This window comes from Brachyhypopomus gauderio, chromosome 13 (genome assembly GCF_052324685.1).
Source record: "Brachyhypopomus gauderio isolate BG-103 chromosome 13, BGAUD_0.2, whole genome shotgun sequence".
Classification (NCBI taxonomy): Eukaryota; Metazoa; Chordata; class Actinopteri; order Gymnotiformes; family Hypopomidae; genus Brachyhypopomus; species Brachyhypopomus gauderio.
The window spans coordinates 23,818,624-23,833,994 of NC_135223.1; the positions used below are offsets into that span (position 1 = coordinate 23,818,624).

A 15,371-nucleotide genomic window follows, 5' to 3' on the forward strand; every position below is an offset into this window, starting at 1 on the left:
CGTTGTGACCATTGAGGTGAAATGGAAAACCTATTATAGACTATTAATAATACATAATCTCAATAATAACGTATTTTTCTTTCTTTCTCTTTCTTTCTTTCTTTCTTTCTTTCTTTTTCAGAGGTTTTCTCTGAATCTGACATAGGCGGAACCTTCATTCGTGAGTTGTTTCTACAGGGACCTTTATCGTCAGCACACACACCCGGGCAGCGCTGTCAGGCGTGTGTACTCTACTGTGTGTGACTATGGAGAGACTCCGTGTTTTAGAGCTGTACAGTGGCATTGGCGGCATGCATTATGCGCTGACAGGTAAGGTTGTTGCTTGCATTTTGGGTATTCGGAGAGTACATATATAAAACCTAATTTAGGTGCTTAATTTTTATGCTAATCCTTCTATCCCCTTCTGTCATCAATCATAAGTGATTGAGATTCAGTTGAGATTGGTAGCTATACTGTATATTGTAATATATATTTTATGCCGAATGCATTTTTTATTTCTTGTTCATCTTTAGAGAGCTCAGTAGACGCTGAGGTGGTTGCAGCAGTGGATGTGAACACAACAGCCAATGAAATATATAAACACAACTTCCCCAATACTTTGCTTCTACCCAAGACCATCGAAGTGAGAACCAGCTCCCAACTTGTTGTTTTGGTTTTGCAGATAATCAGTCTGAAGATCACAGGTTACCTTACCACAGAAGGCCTAGCACATTGTGCCTGATGTTTTATACATGTTTTACAGTTTTCTGGTCTCAATTGAACCGGAGTTAGAGGACAGAATAAGTACCTAAAACAGAAACAGCTGGTGATAAGCCTAGTGTCCTCATTTCAAACAGTCAATGATCTGGCCGCACTGTAAATGAAAATCTTACTAGAGCAAACATGCAATACTCAAAAGTTCCAGTCAAATACAAAAAATGCTATAAACTGGTTATATAGTTGGTCAGTTATATAAAAAGTATGCATTCGATTTCATTAGATAAATTATGCATAACATCCACAGTAGTGGTGGTGGGGTGTTTTTGTTTTTGTACTACCACGTGTCACCACCAGGACAAGCAGGCTTTGACAATGTCATCATCCTCTTGTCTTCTCACAGTCTCAGACTAAAATGGAGGAAAGGGTTTTATTTGGATCAAAGTCTTACACACACCTGTAGGATATGTGTGAATAATAAGAATAGCTGTACCAAAATTGTCTAATGTGATATTAATCCTATATCCAATCCTATTAATTAGACCCTAAACATATTAATACACACACAACATGCATGTATGTGTTTATGTATGATTTATGTAAATCAATGTTAAGATTCCATTTCATAAAAATCTAAGTATAAACTGATGTAGCAAAGTAAACCTCATAGCAAACGATGCTATTGGCAATTAATGACACTATTAGCCAAAGGCCAATACTTTGCCCAAAGTCATTTTCAGTGATTGAAACGCACTTAATTTTTGACAGTTACAAAATAAACCTTTTCTCTCCTATAACATTTTTATATGTTCATTTAGACCCATTCCCACCTCATCTCATGACTGTTAGTAGTAGATCTCAAGTGAAAGAGTAACTTTGGTCAGATTTAGTGTTGGGTAAAGGTCACATGCCTTGTCAGCAGGGGGAATGATGCACCAGCCTCTGGCATCTTTCCCTTGAGTGTGTCTCAGGACGTTTTGAGTTATCGTGCAAGTGATAACAAAGTTTCACCTGAGCCCAGTATTGTTTGATATTCTACATTAGCAGCTGAACCCTGATTGTCTAGATTTCCTACAAACAATTGTCATTATTGCATCCAGCTTTTGAATTATTGAGTAATTAGAAAATGTATTTTTTTGGTTTAGTGATGACATATTGTTGAATCAGCATAGGGGAAGCATTTAACTGTTATCTGCATATTGTTTGTCATTCTCATGTCTTCAGAGCCTTATATATAGTCATAAATTGAAAATGTCTGTGCATTGTATGTGGAATTTATCCTAGCCATTTGACTTTGTTTCCTTCAGGGAATGACATTAAATGATTTCAACAAACTGGACTTTAATATGATTTTGATGAGCCCGCCATGTCAGCCTTTCACTAGGTAAATACAACTTTTAATCACCTTTCCATTTGTCACCACTGACAGTTTAAATAAACACTATTTTTTTCTCCTCTGCCCTTTCAGGATTGGGTTACAGTGTGATGTATCTGACCCCAGGACAAAAAGCTTTCTATATATCTTGGACATTCTTCCAAGGTCAGAGATCAGACTATACCTTCTCTACAGATCCAGTCTGATAATGAAGACCTATATCAGTTTATATAGATGATATATAGATCTATTTTTTCTTCCAAACAATGCCTTAGTCTGTGGAAAAGTATTTGTAAATATATCTAATCTGTTTTTGATCTGGTCATTTTGACACACTATGTCCTTATGCGATGTCTGTAGGCTTAACAAGTTGCCACGGTTCATTCTGCTGGAGAATGTGAAAGGCTTTGAAACGTCCTCTGCAAGGTAACCCGGGCGATGGGGCAGACCTTCTGCATGCGAGGTTGCTATGGTTACATGGCTGTCAGCCAGTCTCTCCTCATGCCTAACTTGAAATATAGGATCCAAGATGGATCAAGGACTTTGGATCCAAGATGCTATTCACAAGGAAAAAAAGTCAACCATCGAAAGAAAAAAAAAGTTTTGGTTTTGAACTTTTCAAGAAATACAGTTGCTCTGTATACAGTGTAATCTGACTTTTTCTCCTTTTCACAGAGATGCTTTGATAAAGACTTTGACAGATTGTAAATACAGTTTTCAAGAGCTGATGATTTCACCCACTTGTGTAAGAATTTTATCTACATTATATCCAAGTGATGTTTTAATACTACAGTTTTTTTTAGCTACAGTTGATAATCCAAAATAATGAAACAGACCTTTAATTAAATAATAAAATAATATTATTTAATTTAAATAATTTAGTTATTGTGATCAAGTCAGTGTGATAAAAGTATACATACCAAGAATGTACCTGTGATAGTGTAGACAGGCTATGTGGCACGTGTCAGGTACTGACACTCATATTATTATTTTAGTATATTACCTCATTTTGCTATTTAACATGTCTCTACAGATAGGAATACCAAATTCAAGACTACGTTATTTCCTTGTTGCCATGGCACCTCCGGGGTCCTTCTCGTTTCAGACAACAGCAGAGGTAAATCCTGGTACAGTAATAAAACATTTACACATTTACTATCTGGTTTCACCTCACTGCAAACTACACGTGAATCTCTCTGTCCATCACAGATTCTGAATGGCTATCCAGAGGCAACCTCCAGTGACCGCACAGGCAGCTCTCAAATCCCAGACGGCCAATGTGGTGGCTGCAGCAGTGAGACATGTGATAACGGATATATAATCTATAAGATGGAGACAGCTCGGGACCTGGAGAGGAAGAGGAGTCAGGATAAAGAGGAGACGGTGCAAAGGCTGAAGGAGTTCCTGGAAGAAGAAGGACAGGGGATGGACTTGGAGCCTTATCTCCTGCCTCCCAAAACCCTGCTCAGATATGCCTTGCTCCTGGACATAGTCACACTCAACAGCAGGAGATCGGTCTGCTTTACTAAAGGGTGAGGCATCAAAAATAGCATAGACTACAGGCAGGCCCTGTGCCCTAAGCATTTAATCATCTTGTGTCTATGGACTATATCCACGCGGTTTTAATCCAGTCCTAATTTTATGAGTCCCCAGTTATGGACACTATGTGGAAGGAACCGGTTCCGTTCTCCAGTCCCGTGCAGATGTAGAACTGGAGACCGTCTTTAAATCCATAGAGGGGCTGTCAGATGAGGAGAAACTGAAGCTGCTATCCCAGCTGAAGCTCAGATACTTCACACCCAGAGAGATAGCCAACCTCATGGGCTTCCCCTCACATTTCAGTAAGCCATTTCATACCTCCTGTGGTCACAAAATGAGTTTCTTAAGACTGGCAATTGCAAAATCTTGTATAATGTAATGATTTACAAATAAAAAAAACAATCACAGTATGATAAACATTGACTAATATTTAAGTGCTTTGGGGTCAGTTGTAGTAGTCCAGTAAAGTAGAGTTTCCCTCTAAAGACACCTGTTGTCTGATGTAAAATACTTAATTAGTATACTTTATTTCCACTGTTAGCCATTCTAACGCCTTTTTATTTCTTTATTTTTTGAGACAACATCAAACACATATTTTTAGATGTTGTTTTCTTTATTTTGTCAATTAGCTGTTTGTAACTGAATGATGCTCATGATGAGTTGTGTTAGGGTTATGTGGCCTCTGTATCTTTCAGTCAGCTACAGTGCTGGTCAGTGTTGGGGTTTCATCAAGACATTCTGAAGATGATTGAAATAATCTCTGAATACTTTGAGGAATTTGTAATATGAAAAATATGAATTTGCTGTCCTGAGATATTTCTCTTTCTTCTTCATTTTCAGCTTTTCCAGAAGGCATCTCCATTAAGCAGCAATACAGGGTTCTGGGCAACAGTCTAAATGTCCATGTGGTGGCCAAACTCATCAATCTCATGGTGACATGACCAGCATCTAAGAGAGCAGTCTAAGAAGGATGTGTATAATGTGGATCAAGATTACTTTTGTATTATGTCGATCAAGTTTGTAAAAATAAAGTCATGTTCTTTGTACTGTGGCTTTTGTACAGTGTTTATATAAAATTCCTACCTGAAACTGATTTACCTGAATTTACTAAATGAAAAAAAAAAATTTACAGCTGACAGTTGTTTAAAATGCACTTTTAGAGGGAAACCTTCAGCAAGTGAATACAGAAAAAGGAAAATCATCCTTCTGCCCTTTAATGTGCTACAAGTTGCTGAAAGTGCACAATGTTCATGGCCTTAACTCTAGTTACTGATCTCTGACAGTCATATGACTGTCAATGTGCAGTAATTACCCATCGAGGTGCGTTAACTGCTGTACAGCTGACTGAATGCTCTCTTCAGCCCTTACCTTTCTTGAATGGTTTTGACTGGTTCATTGGTGAGTATTTTGGACCCGGAGTCTCAAAGGACCAGTTAGGAGCAAAGTGCACCTTCACGTACGGGCCATTTGGCTGTGGTCTGTACGCACCATCAGTGTGGTGTCTGAAGAGCGTTCTGGGACCAGGTCTCTCAGCATGGCTCGGACACTTCGTCTGTCCTGGCCCTTCATCGCGCTCCTCTTCTTCGGGGGAGTCCAGTGTGACCCGAGTGAACGGGTCCACAGCCGCAGCACACGGGACATCAGTACACAGTGAGTGGAGGGACCCACGTTGACCCCTGGAGTGCCGCATCACTCCGTTTGGCCCTCAGGAGTTCACAGCTGCCTGCTGGGTGGTTTTTTTTTTTTTTTTCTCGAGTGAATTTTTTTTTTTTCTGTATAATCGAAGAGCTCGATTCTGGCACTAATTATGCCAGTAATTTTAAGTTAATTGAATATTTGAAATTTAATTTCTACAAGTGTTAATCATAGACTTGGTATTTTGGTTTACTGTGAAGGATAAACTTGTAAATAGGAAAAGAAACATCACAGTGGAAAAAAAAAACTGGATTCAAAGCTCAGTTGTATCTCAATGACCCGCAGGCCTCGTATGCTCTCTGAGAACGGTCACCTCACTTTTTCTGCGGGGAACAATAAAGACATCAGTTTTCAAACTTCAGGGTCAGGTCGAGTGAAAGTGGGGGCGGTGGACCTTACGGATCAGATAAATCAGGTGAGATCATTGTATGTCTCACAGAATCCTGTTTGTGTCAAATGAGATATTTTTAGCTCTGTTGCTTAGTACTAATGTACGCTGTTCCAAGGACAGCATCAGCGCTAATACATCTGTAATGCTTTAAGTCACTATTGAAATATAACAAGGCTAATTACTTTTTCTGATTGTTTCAATTTTAACTATCTTTGAATTTTATCTTTCTGTATCTTGTTAGTTAATCTTAACCACCTGAGATCGACACTGTGGTGTTGTGTGCAATATCGTGTTATAGTACGCCGTGGTCATTTCTGTGTCTTGTTTGTAATTACTTTTAGTAATGGTAACTAAAGCAGGTCTTAAGAAGTTATTTGTGAAAAATTATATAGTGAAAAAGATTTATTTTCATGCCGCACTAATCTACTATATTTTTACAAACATGCAGGACCTATAAAATGCATCATTGCCTCTTACTGAATTAAGTTTTATCTGAATGTCTACTAGTGGACATTTGGAAGTGATGACATATTTTACATAACTTTTATTTCAGATCAAAATTAATAAAGATGACATTGAAACAATAAAGAACAGTGGTACCTCTGAGGAAATCCTAAACCAGGTGAATCAGCTGAAGACAAGAGTGACCACAGTCGAGTCAAGCGTTCAATCAATAGAACAGGTAAAGTCCCAGTTTACAGTCTGTACTGCCTTCTGTTGACGTCAGTAAAATGTTGTCTGTGTCTAACCCTCCATCACGTGTCCCCTCCCGAAGACAATCCAGAGGAAGACATGTAGCAGCAACCCATGTCAGAACCTGGGGACCTGCCTGAATCTTCTGGACTCCTTTCACTGTCTCTGTCCTACAAACTGGCAGGTATGACAGGTGTGACTGTCCACCTCAAAGCCTCCTTCCTCCTTCAGTATCCGTCCAGCACTGATCTCTACACGTGTGTCCTGCCAGGGTCCCACCTGCGCCGTAGACGTGAATGAGTGTCAGATCTACGCTGGAACCATCCAGGGCTGCCAGAACGGAGCTACGTGTGTCAACACTCCTGGATCTTACACGTAAACGCTGATCGTCGCGTCAACAATCGCCACGTCTGACCTTCGTGTGGTGGTCTTGTCTCGTTGTTCTGACTGTCCTGCTTCGTTCGTTTCAGATGCACCTGCTCTCCAGAGTGGTTCGGCCCGCACTGCACCTCCCGCTACGACGACTGTGCAGGTGGCAGTCAGGACCTCTGCGTTCATGGGGTGTGCATTGACTCTGACAGGGTTACACCCAACCAGGTAATTACTCTCATACGAATCCAGTGATTTGTGTGTTAACAGTCAGTTCCTTACAGCGTCTTTCTCTTTTGTTTGGCATTGTCTCGTCACAGCCTAAGTACAAGTGCATCTGTGATGCTGGGTGGATGTCTCCTCCTGGCGTGTCTGCGTGCACAGCGGATGTAGATGAGTGTAGCCTTCCTAACAAGCCCTGTTCAACCAACCCCCCTGTGCAGTGCTTCAACACGCTGGGCTCCTTCTTCTGCGGAGCCTGTCCTGCAGGTGAGAGGGGAGGTTCTCTGCAGTCTTCTCACATTAGACTGACCTGGGGTCAGTAATGTTTTGTAAAAGGTTCCCGAAGGACTCTTTTTCTGTATGTGTTGTACACATCCTGGTTTGGTCTGGGAACTCTAGGCTGCCATCTGTTACAGTGCGAATTCGATTGCTGTGACGTTCAAAAGGGATACGTTTGAATTTCATCGGGGAAAGAAGTAAAAAAAAATAAATATATAGTAATGTCAATGTTCTACTGAGCATATTCCACTAAATGATTTCAAGTCAGAGGAACATGCCCACTGCCTGCCCCCCCCCCCCCCCCCCCCCCACACACACACACACCTTGCTCCTTCCCTCTCCCAAACTCCCAGTTACCCATTCCCTGTACCAGTTTGTCTTTGTTTCAGGTATAAGGGCTGAACATTAAACCTCACTGAAACATTCAGACAAAGTGAATCTTACTGCCGTCTCTCTGCTCAGCTTCTCTGTGCTCAGTTTCTCTCTGTCCTGCATGGCTCTCAGTCCTGTCCAGCCGCCAGCACCGTTGTGTGTTCGCTGTGGAGAGTAAACACACTCCAAACTTGCACTTGCGTCTCGCTCCCTCGTGGCCCTTGTGACATTCCTGTGTTCGCCTGTATGTAATGCAAGGTTGGCAGGGCAACGGCTACAGCTGTCAGGACGTGAATGAGTGTGACACCAACAACGGCGGCTGCTGCACCTCCCCCATGGTGCCCTGCCTCAACACCATGGGCTCCTTCCACTGTGGACAGTGTCCCCCAGGTATCGGCCCAACACACACCAGCCACCGCGCACCATGCTTAGAGATTTATAAACCAGGCTGTCACACACACTTCCTTTCAGGATGTTTTCTTTTCTTTTGCCTCTTTTAGGGAATTGGGGAGAGCCATTTTAGGGAAATGGTTGTTCCAAAGCAATTTTCTTTAAAATAAAGAAGTTTAAATGATACAGAACTGTAATTTTGCCTCACAGGACGCAACCATGTAGCATGAGGAACCCAATTAGTGATATTATTCACTAATATGAGTCTATTTCACTAATTGTGAACTTAAGAGTGCTCACTTACTGTTGTAGGTGGCAGGTTTGTGAGTTAAGACATGCGTCAAATTTGAAGGAACACCACAGCATTATTTAAATCAGAGTTGCATGAAGATGAAGTGTTGACTCCAGTGCTCTGTGCTCAGGTTACGAGGGCGACGGGAAGACCTGCACCCAGACCGACGTTTGTTCAAGCAACAATGGAGGGTGTTATCCCCTGGCCACATGCACGTCCGTCCCAGGTGTCATAGAAAACCACACACACACACACACACACTTTACACACAATAACAGTAGTTGCTTTTTACAAGAGCGCATGACTAGTGCTACCCAGGGTAAAATAAAGCCATTAAGATTATGGTGTTTACAATTTAAGTGCTCTGCTGTCATCTGGTACACGTTACATTAAAGTCTTGTTGTGCAACAATTATCACAATGGCTTGGTATCTTGACATGCTACTGTGTGAAGCAGATGTTAAGTGTAAAAGGACTGTGCTGACGTGTTCACACGCTTCATCCAGGTAGCAATATCCCAACATGCACTTGTCCTCCTGGATATGTGGGGAATGGGTTTGGGCCTGCTGGCTGTACTCAGATCATTGACATCTGTGGGACCAGTAACCCATGTGTCAATGGCCAGTGTGAGGTAAGTTCCTACTCCATAACCACAAGAGCTCTTAGATCTTTCCCTGCTTCTTCCTACAACTGCCTACTTCACGAACGTAATTTTTTCTCCTTCCCAGAACACAGCCATTGGATACGTCTGCCGTTGTGACCCTGGCTGGAATGGCCAGAACTGTGACCAGAATATCAACGAGTGTGCCAGTAACCCCTGTCAGAACGGAGGCACGTGCAACGACGGCATCAACGGCTACACCTGCACCTGCACGGCGCAGTGGACCGGGCCGCAGTGCCAGACTCCACAGCAAGGTGGGTGGAGGAGAAACCCCGTGTCTCCCGTAGCTCTCCTGCTACAGCAGGTTGAGAGACATGCCAGCAACACTGTGGTCATGGTTCAGTTCCCAGGAGCATTCTGGGTAGTAAGTATCACCCAGATACATGGAGATGCGTCCCCTGTGTATTTCAGAGTGTGGAGGAGTTCTCGAGGGCTTGTCCGGTACTTTCAGTTACCCCAACACTCCTGGCCACGATGAGTATGACCACCTGGTCAGCTGTGCCTGGGTCATCAGGACTGAAGCTGACAAGGTTGGTCCTAACCGCCATTACAGCGCATTCAAAGGGGAAAAAAAAATTTGAGCATATTTTTAATGATTTAAAATGATTTAATAATCCATGCGGTTGTTTCTCCCCTAGATTCTGCGCATCACCTTTCCTTTCTTCGACCTGGAGCAGAGCTCCACCTGTAGCTTCGACTTCCTGCAGATCCATGATGGAGAGAGCGCCTCCGCCCACATGATTGGCAAATACTGTGGCACCAGTGCCCCGGCGGAGCTCTTTAGCTCCCACAATTCCCTGTACTTCTGGTTCCGCTCCGACCACACCATCAGCAGAGGTGGCTTCACGGTGGCCTGGCAGTCCCAACCACCAGGTCGTGCACACCATTCAAGTCTCCACCACTCAAAGCCTAGTTCTACCTTGTAGTGGACTGTTCTTATGCCAAATCAAAATCTATCATTTTCCAGAGTGCGGTGGCCATTTGACCAATTCGTATGGTGACATCAAGTCACCTGGTTACGCAGGCAATTACCCACCGAACCGTGACTGCTATTGGACGGTTGACGTGAGCCCTGGGCTACTCATCACCTTCGCCTTTGGCACTCTCAGCCTTGAGCACCACCCTGACTGCAACTTTGACTATTTAGAGGTACAGCAACCACCACAACACCTCGGGCTCCTCCACCTCGTCTTTTTTTTTCTTCTTCCTTTGAATATCTTTGAAGGCCTGGTGTCTGTTCCCTCCGTGTTTTAGATCAGGGACGGCCTGCTCCCGGAAGACCCTCTTCTGAACAGGTACTGCAGCACGGGTTCACCCGCCCCACTGCGGACCACAGGACCCGCTGCCTGGATCCACTTCCACTCCGACTTCGTTATCACCGACCGGGGCTTCCACATCACATACACGACCTCCCCAAGTGAGTCCAGCTTTCACATCCAGGAATAGATAGTGAGCACATGATGTATGCCATCTGATGGACGTTTTACAGTGCATGATATCAGGTGTCCATACAAAACATGCCGAGTTTATTACTTGGAAATCCTCTTCTTGGGATATATATGCTTAGTATGTGTTTAATTATGAGTTAGCAGATATGGGCAAAGGCCAAAATTACTGCACTTTATTACCGTAATGAGTTCATAAAGCAGTTCTAACATTTCCTGTGGTTAAGAACATTCAACAGAGTCTTGAAAATAATTCACAAGGATGTCCACATAAAATTACGCATGGAAACAAATTAAAATGTTAACTTTTAAAAGTTGATTTTAAATTTCAAGTATGTACATCATTAGAAAATTATTTTTAACCATTCCTAAATTCCAGGTGATCCGGGGTGTGGAGGCACCTACACAGAGAGTGAAGGGATTATCATCTCCCCCAACTGGCCTAATAACTACGCACATGACAGGCAGTGTGTCTATGTTATCAGACTGCCCCACAGTGAGGTGGTGGCTCTGAACTTCACCCACATGGATCTGGAGTTTCACAACGGTTGTCAGTTCGACTTTGTGGAGGTGTATATATTTATACATTTTGTCAGTGGGTTTGTGAGCAAGGGAGAATAGTTTTGCTTTCCTTTTAATTGTCTATTTATAGTGAATAATTTGCTAATATGTAAAGATTATTGGATTATTGTTCCTTGTGTCAGGTGCGTGATGGTACAGAGGAAACAGATCCACTCATTGGAAAGTATTGTGGTTCTACCCTGCCAGCACCGATCCTGTCCACTACTAATGGCCTCTGGATTCGTTTCAAATCTGATACGTCTGTCAGCATGGCTGGATTCAGGGCTGTATATGAAATCAGTGAGAGATGTTTTTTTTTAATACCGCAAAGCTTAGAGACGGCTGCTGTTTTAGAGCTGAGGGCATTTTACTGTTGTGACCTCAACTATGAGTCTTGTGTTCTACTGGCTCAAGGCCACAGCTTTGATAAACCTCTAACAAGTTCTGTAAGCCTCTTAAACACAACAGGAATATTATACGTAATGTGATGATATAACTGGTTGGACAGAGGCTCTTTCTGCCCTAATCTCCGTCAGGTTGTGGAGGCACTCTTTCAGGCTCTGGCCAGATTCGCACACCCCTTCATCCTGATTCCTACCCCCACAACAAGAGGTGTGAGTGGGTCATCAGTCAGCCCATGAGCTACGTTGTCACACTCAACTTTCTCACCTTTGATGTCGAGGGCAGTGCTGGTTGCATCTTTGATTACGTGGAGGTACAAAACACGTTTGCCATATAGTGAAAATGAAAAGTAACTTTCTAACCAAGTGAATTATGATCTGACTAAAAGGAATTTGTTGTGCACCATCAGCATTATTGTCTCCATCCTTAGGTACGAGATGGTGCTACATCCAGCTCTCCTCTGATTGGCCGATACTGTGGAAACCAGGTCCCGTCTATCCTGCAGTCCACACAGAGCTACATGCATGTTGCCTTCAGCACGGACGCTTCTGTTAGTAACCACGGGTTCACTGCAGAGTATTCGTCTGTTATGGAAGGTAGTGTGCCACCATGTCAGTGTGCTGTGTAGAGACCTGTCTGCTTGCATAACACGTTGCATTTAACGAACCCTTTTCAACTAACAGGCTGTGGAGACACTCTCACAGATCCTTCGGGCTCTTTCACCAGCCCTGGCCATCCTACCAGCTACCCTCATGGTGCCAACTGCTCCTGGCACATAGCCGTGGCCCCGGGCAACATTATCAGGCTGTCATTCGCCTCCTTTAATCTGGAGTACCACACTAACTGCATTCTTGACTATGTAGAGGTCTATGACAATGGAACTGCTCAGACTGGGAACCTTCTGGGCAGGTAAGAAAATTAGCAAACTGACATCAAAACCCTGGCCCTTTACTTTACTTACAAGATCCACTCTGATTTTAAAAAATAATAATTTTAATTGTACATTTAAAAAATTGTACATTTAATTGTACATCAATACCCAACACAATTTCTAACTGTTTGCTACCTTTCGTGTTCTTGACACTCTTTAATTCTTTGATCAGGTACTGTGGACGTTCAGTTCCTCCGTCACTGACCAGCACCGACAACCTCATGACTGTTCTGTTTGTCTCAGACTCCAGTCTGGCAACCGAGGGCTTCTCTGCCAGCTACGTCTCAATCAATGCCACCACTGGTAGGTCTTCCCCACAAGATAGCAGAATAAAAACACAATAAAAATGCAATGAACAAAGTAAATTGTTTAAAAGCCATAATGCAACAAACAAATGTCACTAATACACAGAATGCATATAGCATTGTGCTATTGCTTCAGTAAAGTACTACAAGAGACCAAAAAAACGAACTGTCATCTGCTATTCTTCTGTCTGTAGACTGCAGTGAAGTGTTCACAACTCCCACGGGAGTGCTGACCTCACCCAACTACCCTGACAACTACCCCATCAGCCGTGAGTGCATATTCAAAATTATAGTGGGCCTCAACATGCAGATTATGCTCAACTTCACAGACTTCCTGCTGGAAGGTGGCACCTGCACCTTCGACTATGTGGAAATCAGGTGAGGAGACATTAAGTATGACTATACAGCATGTATAGTAGACCACTGGCAGGTTCATGTATTATTTATGTCCTTCTGAATTATGTCCTACACCATAATATTCTTTTTTACAGAGATGGAGGATTTGAAACATCACCTCTCATTGGTCAATACTGTGGAACCCAGGCTCCTCCTCTAATTATCTCCCATAGCAACATGCTCTGGGTCAAGTTCCGGTCAGATAACTCTGTTACTTTCAAGGGTTTCTCTGCACATTGGGATGGCACACAGACAGGTGATTGTAACCTTGTTTGTAATGCAAAAAAAAAAAAGTTTCTGCCTAACACTGTATTGCTACTCAGCAGTTCATGCTAATTTGATCATTCCTTTGCTAGGCTGTGGAGGGACTCTGACAACTAGCGTTGGTACTTTCACGTCACCTAACTATCCCCTGCCTTACCACCCCAATGCTGAGTGCTACTGGCACATCAAATCCAGTGCAGGAAGTCAGATCCTGCTCAGCTTTGGGGCCTTCCACCTGGAGTCCAGCAGTGACTGTGTTTATGACTACCTGGCGGTGAGGATCAACATTCATCTCACTGTACATCTGAAGAACTTTTACTCTGTTTTAACGGGACTCCTCTTTGACTTGAATGGGCGTGTCTATACAGGTTTATGACGGGAACAGCACTAATGCTCGTCAGTTGGCCAAGTTGTGTGGAGACCAGATCCCTAATGCCATTGCCTCCAGTAAACAGCACCTGTATGTTAAACTTCGCACAGACAGTGTCATCAGTGCTGGAGGTTTTACCGCCTCATATGCCACCAGTGAGTAAAAACCTCTACATCCTCACCCACACAGATTTATACAAGGAACTTATTTTCTTTCATCAGACATCACAAGAGAGTTAATGTGATATGGAAATACCCTTATGACTAAGATATCCATTAGTTGTAACTTCATAAATCACAACTATTGTACTGATTATGTCTCCTGTCACTGACGCCAGCCATTTCACCTCATGCTCTTCCTGCAGAGGTGTCCACTAATTACTCAGGCTGGTTTTTATGGTATTTTGAGGGATTTAATGTGGCAGGTATATCCTGCTTCCTCAGAACAGTGTCTTCCCTTTTATTAAAAGCATTAATTTTTGGCAAATTTTCTTTCACTCGTCTTGATGACAGTCCTAAGCAATAATCCATCTATAGTGCTTACAGTTGTTGGCTCTTTAATCTGTTTCCATGGAGACAAGGTGGGTTGGGGTTAATGTTTAAGTGCAGCACGAGATCGCTGGCATGAGGTGACCTCTTCTCACACCTGTTTTCTGACAGTGAAGCTTCGAGGCTGAGACGTCTCTCTCTCTCTCTCTGTCTGGCCAACTTTATTCCCTTGCTCATTTTTCCCTGTTCTCACTTTTCTTTAACTGCTAGATCAAATGTGCCCAGATCTACTGACCACATAAAGTAAACTTCATTTATTTAAGTGTGGGCAAGTTCTGTCTGTGGTAAAGCAAATGTAGTGTGTTTTCTTCAGCTTAAAGATGAAGAATATTGGTGTAATAATATTGCTGTAATATTTGTAATGTCCTGATTCTAGCTAGAAGAATATGCACATAAACAATGTAGGTATTTGTCAAAAAATGTCACTGATGTTAACTTGAACTGAATTGCCTTCCACAGGTTGTCAGGGTATTATCATTGCTAACCAGTCAAAAGGGGCAATTGAGACACTTAATTTCCCAAACAACTACCCCTTGAACTCTGGCTGTAGCTGGACCATCCAGAGCACCATGGGGAACACCGTCAACTACACCTTCACCGCCTTTGACCTGGAGACAACGTCAGCTAGCTGTAACTATGACTACCTGGAGGTCAGTCTGTATGACAGGTCTCGGGCTGAATGAGAATGTAGCCCGTACCACACCTGAGAAGATCTGATACTAAGAATCCCCAATTAATATTGTTAACTGGTTCTGCGTCTACATTTAAATATTTCTTAAAGAAGACATTCTTTAAGAACAATATTACCCTGTGTTTTCTGTAAACTGGCATTGTCTTCATCTAATACCATTGGCTTGAGAAAGTGTTCTGTGGTTTAGTTCACTTTAAGCAGTCGTGGATTTATATATGTGTCCACTCACCGGTAGCCTTTCTGAGATCTCAGTTAGTGAACTGAATTTTTACTTCCCACATCACCATGGTGACCCAAACAGCCATGACATCATGGGGCCCACAGAAGAGGTGGAGGAAGGTTCTGTTTTGGGGTTGTTCATTCTCTGTTTTCCCTCAAGCGTTCTTCATCACTGAACTTGGCGTAGTCCACACTGCTCTCAGCAAGCTATGACCTCAGCTTAGTGATAAATCCAGTGTTTTGGTCAAACAGCAACAGAGTTACGC

The 15,371-nt window shown here is 42.8% G+C and overlaps 2 protein-coding genes across 3 annotated transcripts in view; both read left to right on the top strand.

The window, feature by feature from the left end:
- Window positions 1-129: 129 nt before the first annotated feature.
- trdmt1 (tRNA aspartic acid methyltransferase 1) lies at window positions 130-4,661 on the top strand. Of its 2 annotated transcripts, none has more exons than XR_013120751.1 (10): window positions 130-309; window positions 513-622; window positions 2,004-2,080; window positions 2,165-2,236; window positions 2,432-2,497; window positions 2,747-2,816; window positions 3,105-3,188; window positions 3,281-3,603; window positions 3,718-3,912; window positions 4,451-4,661. XR_013120751.1 is itself a non-coding variant. In XM_076971873.1 (10 exons), the coding sequence occupies exons 1-10, from the start codon at window positions 246-248 to the stop codon at window positions 4,549-4,551; spliced, it is 1,155 nt and encodes a 384-aa protein (XP_076827988.1). In that variant the 5' UTR covers window positions 145-245; the 3' UTR covers window positions 4,552-4,661. The 2 variants fall into 2 exon arrangements, 1 of the variants encoding a protein (XP_076827988.1); XM_076971873.1 differs by having other exon boundaries at window positions 145-309; window positions 3,725-3,912.
- A 324-nt stretch (window positions 4,662-4,985) lies between these two features.
- The window catches only part of cubn (cubilin (intrinsic factor-cobalamin receptor)), a 33,983-nt gene continuing 23,597 nt past the window's right edge, over window positions 4,986-15,371 (top strand). The window contains exons 1-26 of the mRNA XM_076971880.1: window positions 4,986-5,260; window positions 5,591-5,720; window positions 6,250-6,378; window positions 6,472-6,573; window positions 6,661-6,764; window positions 6,860-6,986; window positions 7,079-7,247; window positions 7,890-8,021; window positions 8,444-8,539; window positions 8,819-8,943; window positions 9,041-9,227; window positions 9,385-9,503; window positions 9,612-9,846; window positions 9,941-10,122; window positions 10,228-10,390; window positions 10,798-10,988; window positions 11,123-11,279; window positions 11,516-11,694; window positions 11,812-11,977; window positions 12,065-12,290; window positions 12,485-12,615; window positions 12,812-12,995; window positions 13,109-13,269; window positions 13,370-13,551; window positions 13,646-13,802; window positions 14,655-14,845. Of these exons, the coding sequence (XP_076827995.1) occupies window positions 5,145-5,260; window positions 5,591-5,720; window positions 6,250-6,378; window positions 6,472-6,573; window positions 6,661-6,764; window positions 6,860-6,986; window positions 7,079-7,247; window positions 7,890-8,021; window positions 8,444-8,539; window positions 8,819-8,943; window positions 9,041-9,227; window positions 9,385-9,503; window positions 9,612-9,846; window positions 9,941-10,122; window positions 10,228-10,390; window positions 10,798-10,988; window positions 11,123-11,279; window positions 11,516-11,694; window positions 11,812-11,977; window positions 12,065-12,290; window positions 12,485-12,615; window positions 12,812-12,995; window positions 13,109-13,269; window positions 13,370-13,551; window positions 13,646-13,802; window positions 14,655-14,845 (4,041 nt within the window). The 5' untranslated portion in view covers window positions 4,986-5,144. The remainder of the gene's footprint in view (window positions 5,261-5,590; window positions 5,721-6,249; window positions 6,379-6,471; window positions 6,574-6,660; window positions 6,765-6,859; window positions 6,987-7,078; window positions 7,248-7,889; window positions 8,022-8,443; window positions 8,540-8,818; window positions 8,944-9,040; window positions 9,228-9,384; window positions 9,504-9,611; window positions 9,847-9,940; window positions 10,123-10,227; window positions 10,391-10,797; window positions 10,989-11,122; window positions 11,280-11,515; window positions 11,695-11,811; window positions 11,978-12,064; window positions 12,291-12,484; window positions 12,616-12,811; window positions 12,996-13,108; window positions 13,270-13,369; window positions 13,552-13,645; window positions 13,803-14,654; window positions 14,846-15,371) is intronic.

Bases quoted from the DNA above. Each gene is read 5' to 3' on its own strand.
- trdmt1 (XM_076971873.1), top strand. From the start codon at position 246: ATGGAGAGACTCCGTGTTTTAGAGCTGTACAGTGGCATTGGCGGCATG. The intron at 2,237-2,431 runs GTCAGAGATCAG...CGATGTCTGTAG, and splicing joins ATCTTGGACATTCTTCCAAG to GCTTAACAAGTTGCCACGGT. The intron at 3,189-3,280 runs GTAAATCCTGGT...TGTCCATCACAG, and splicing joins CGTTTCAGACAACAGCAGAG to ATTCTGAATGGCTATCCAGA.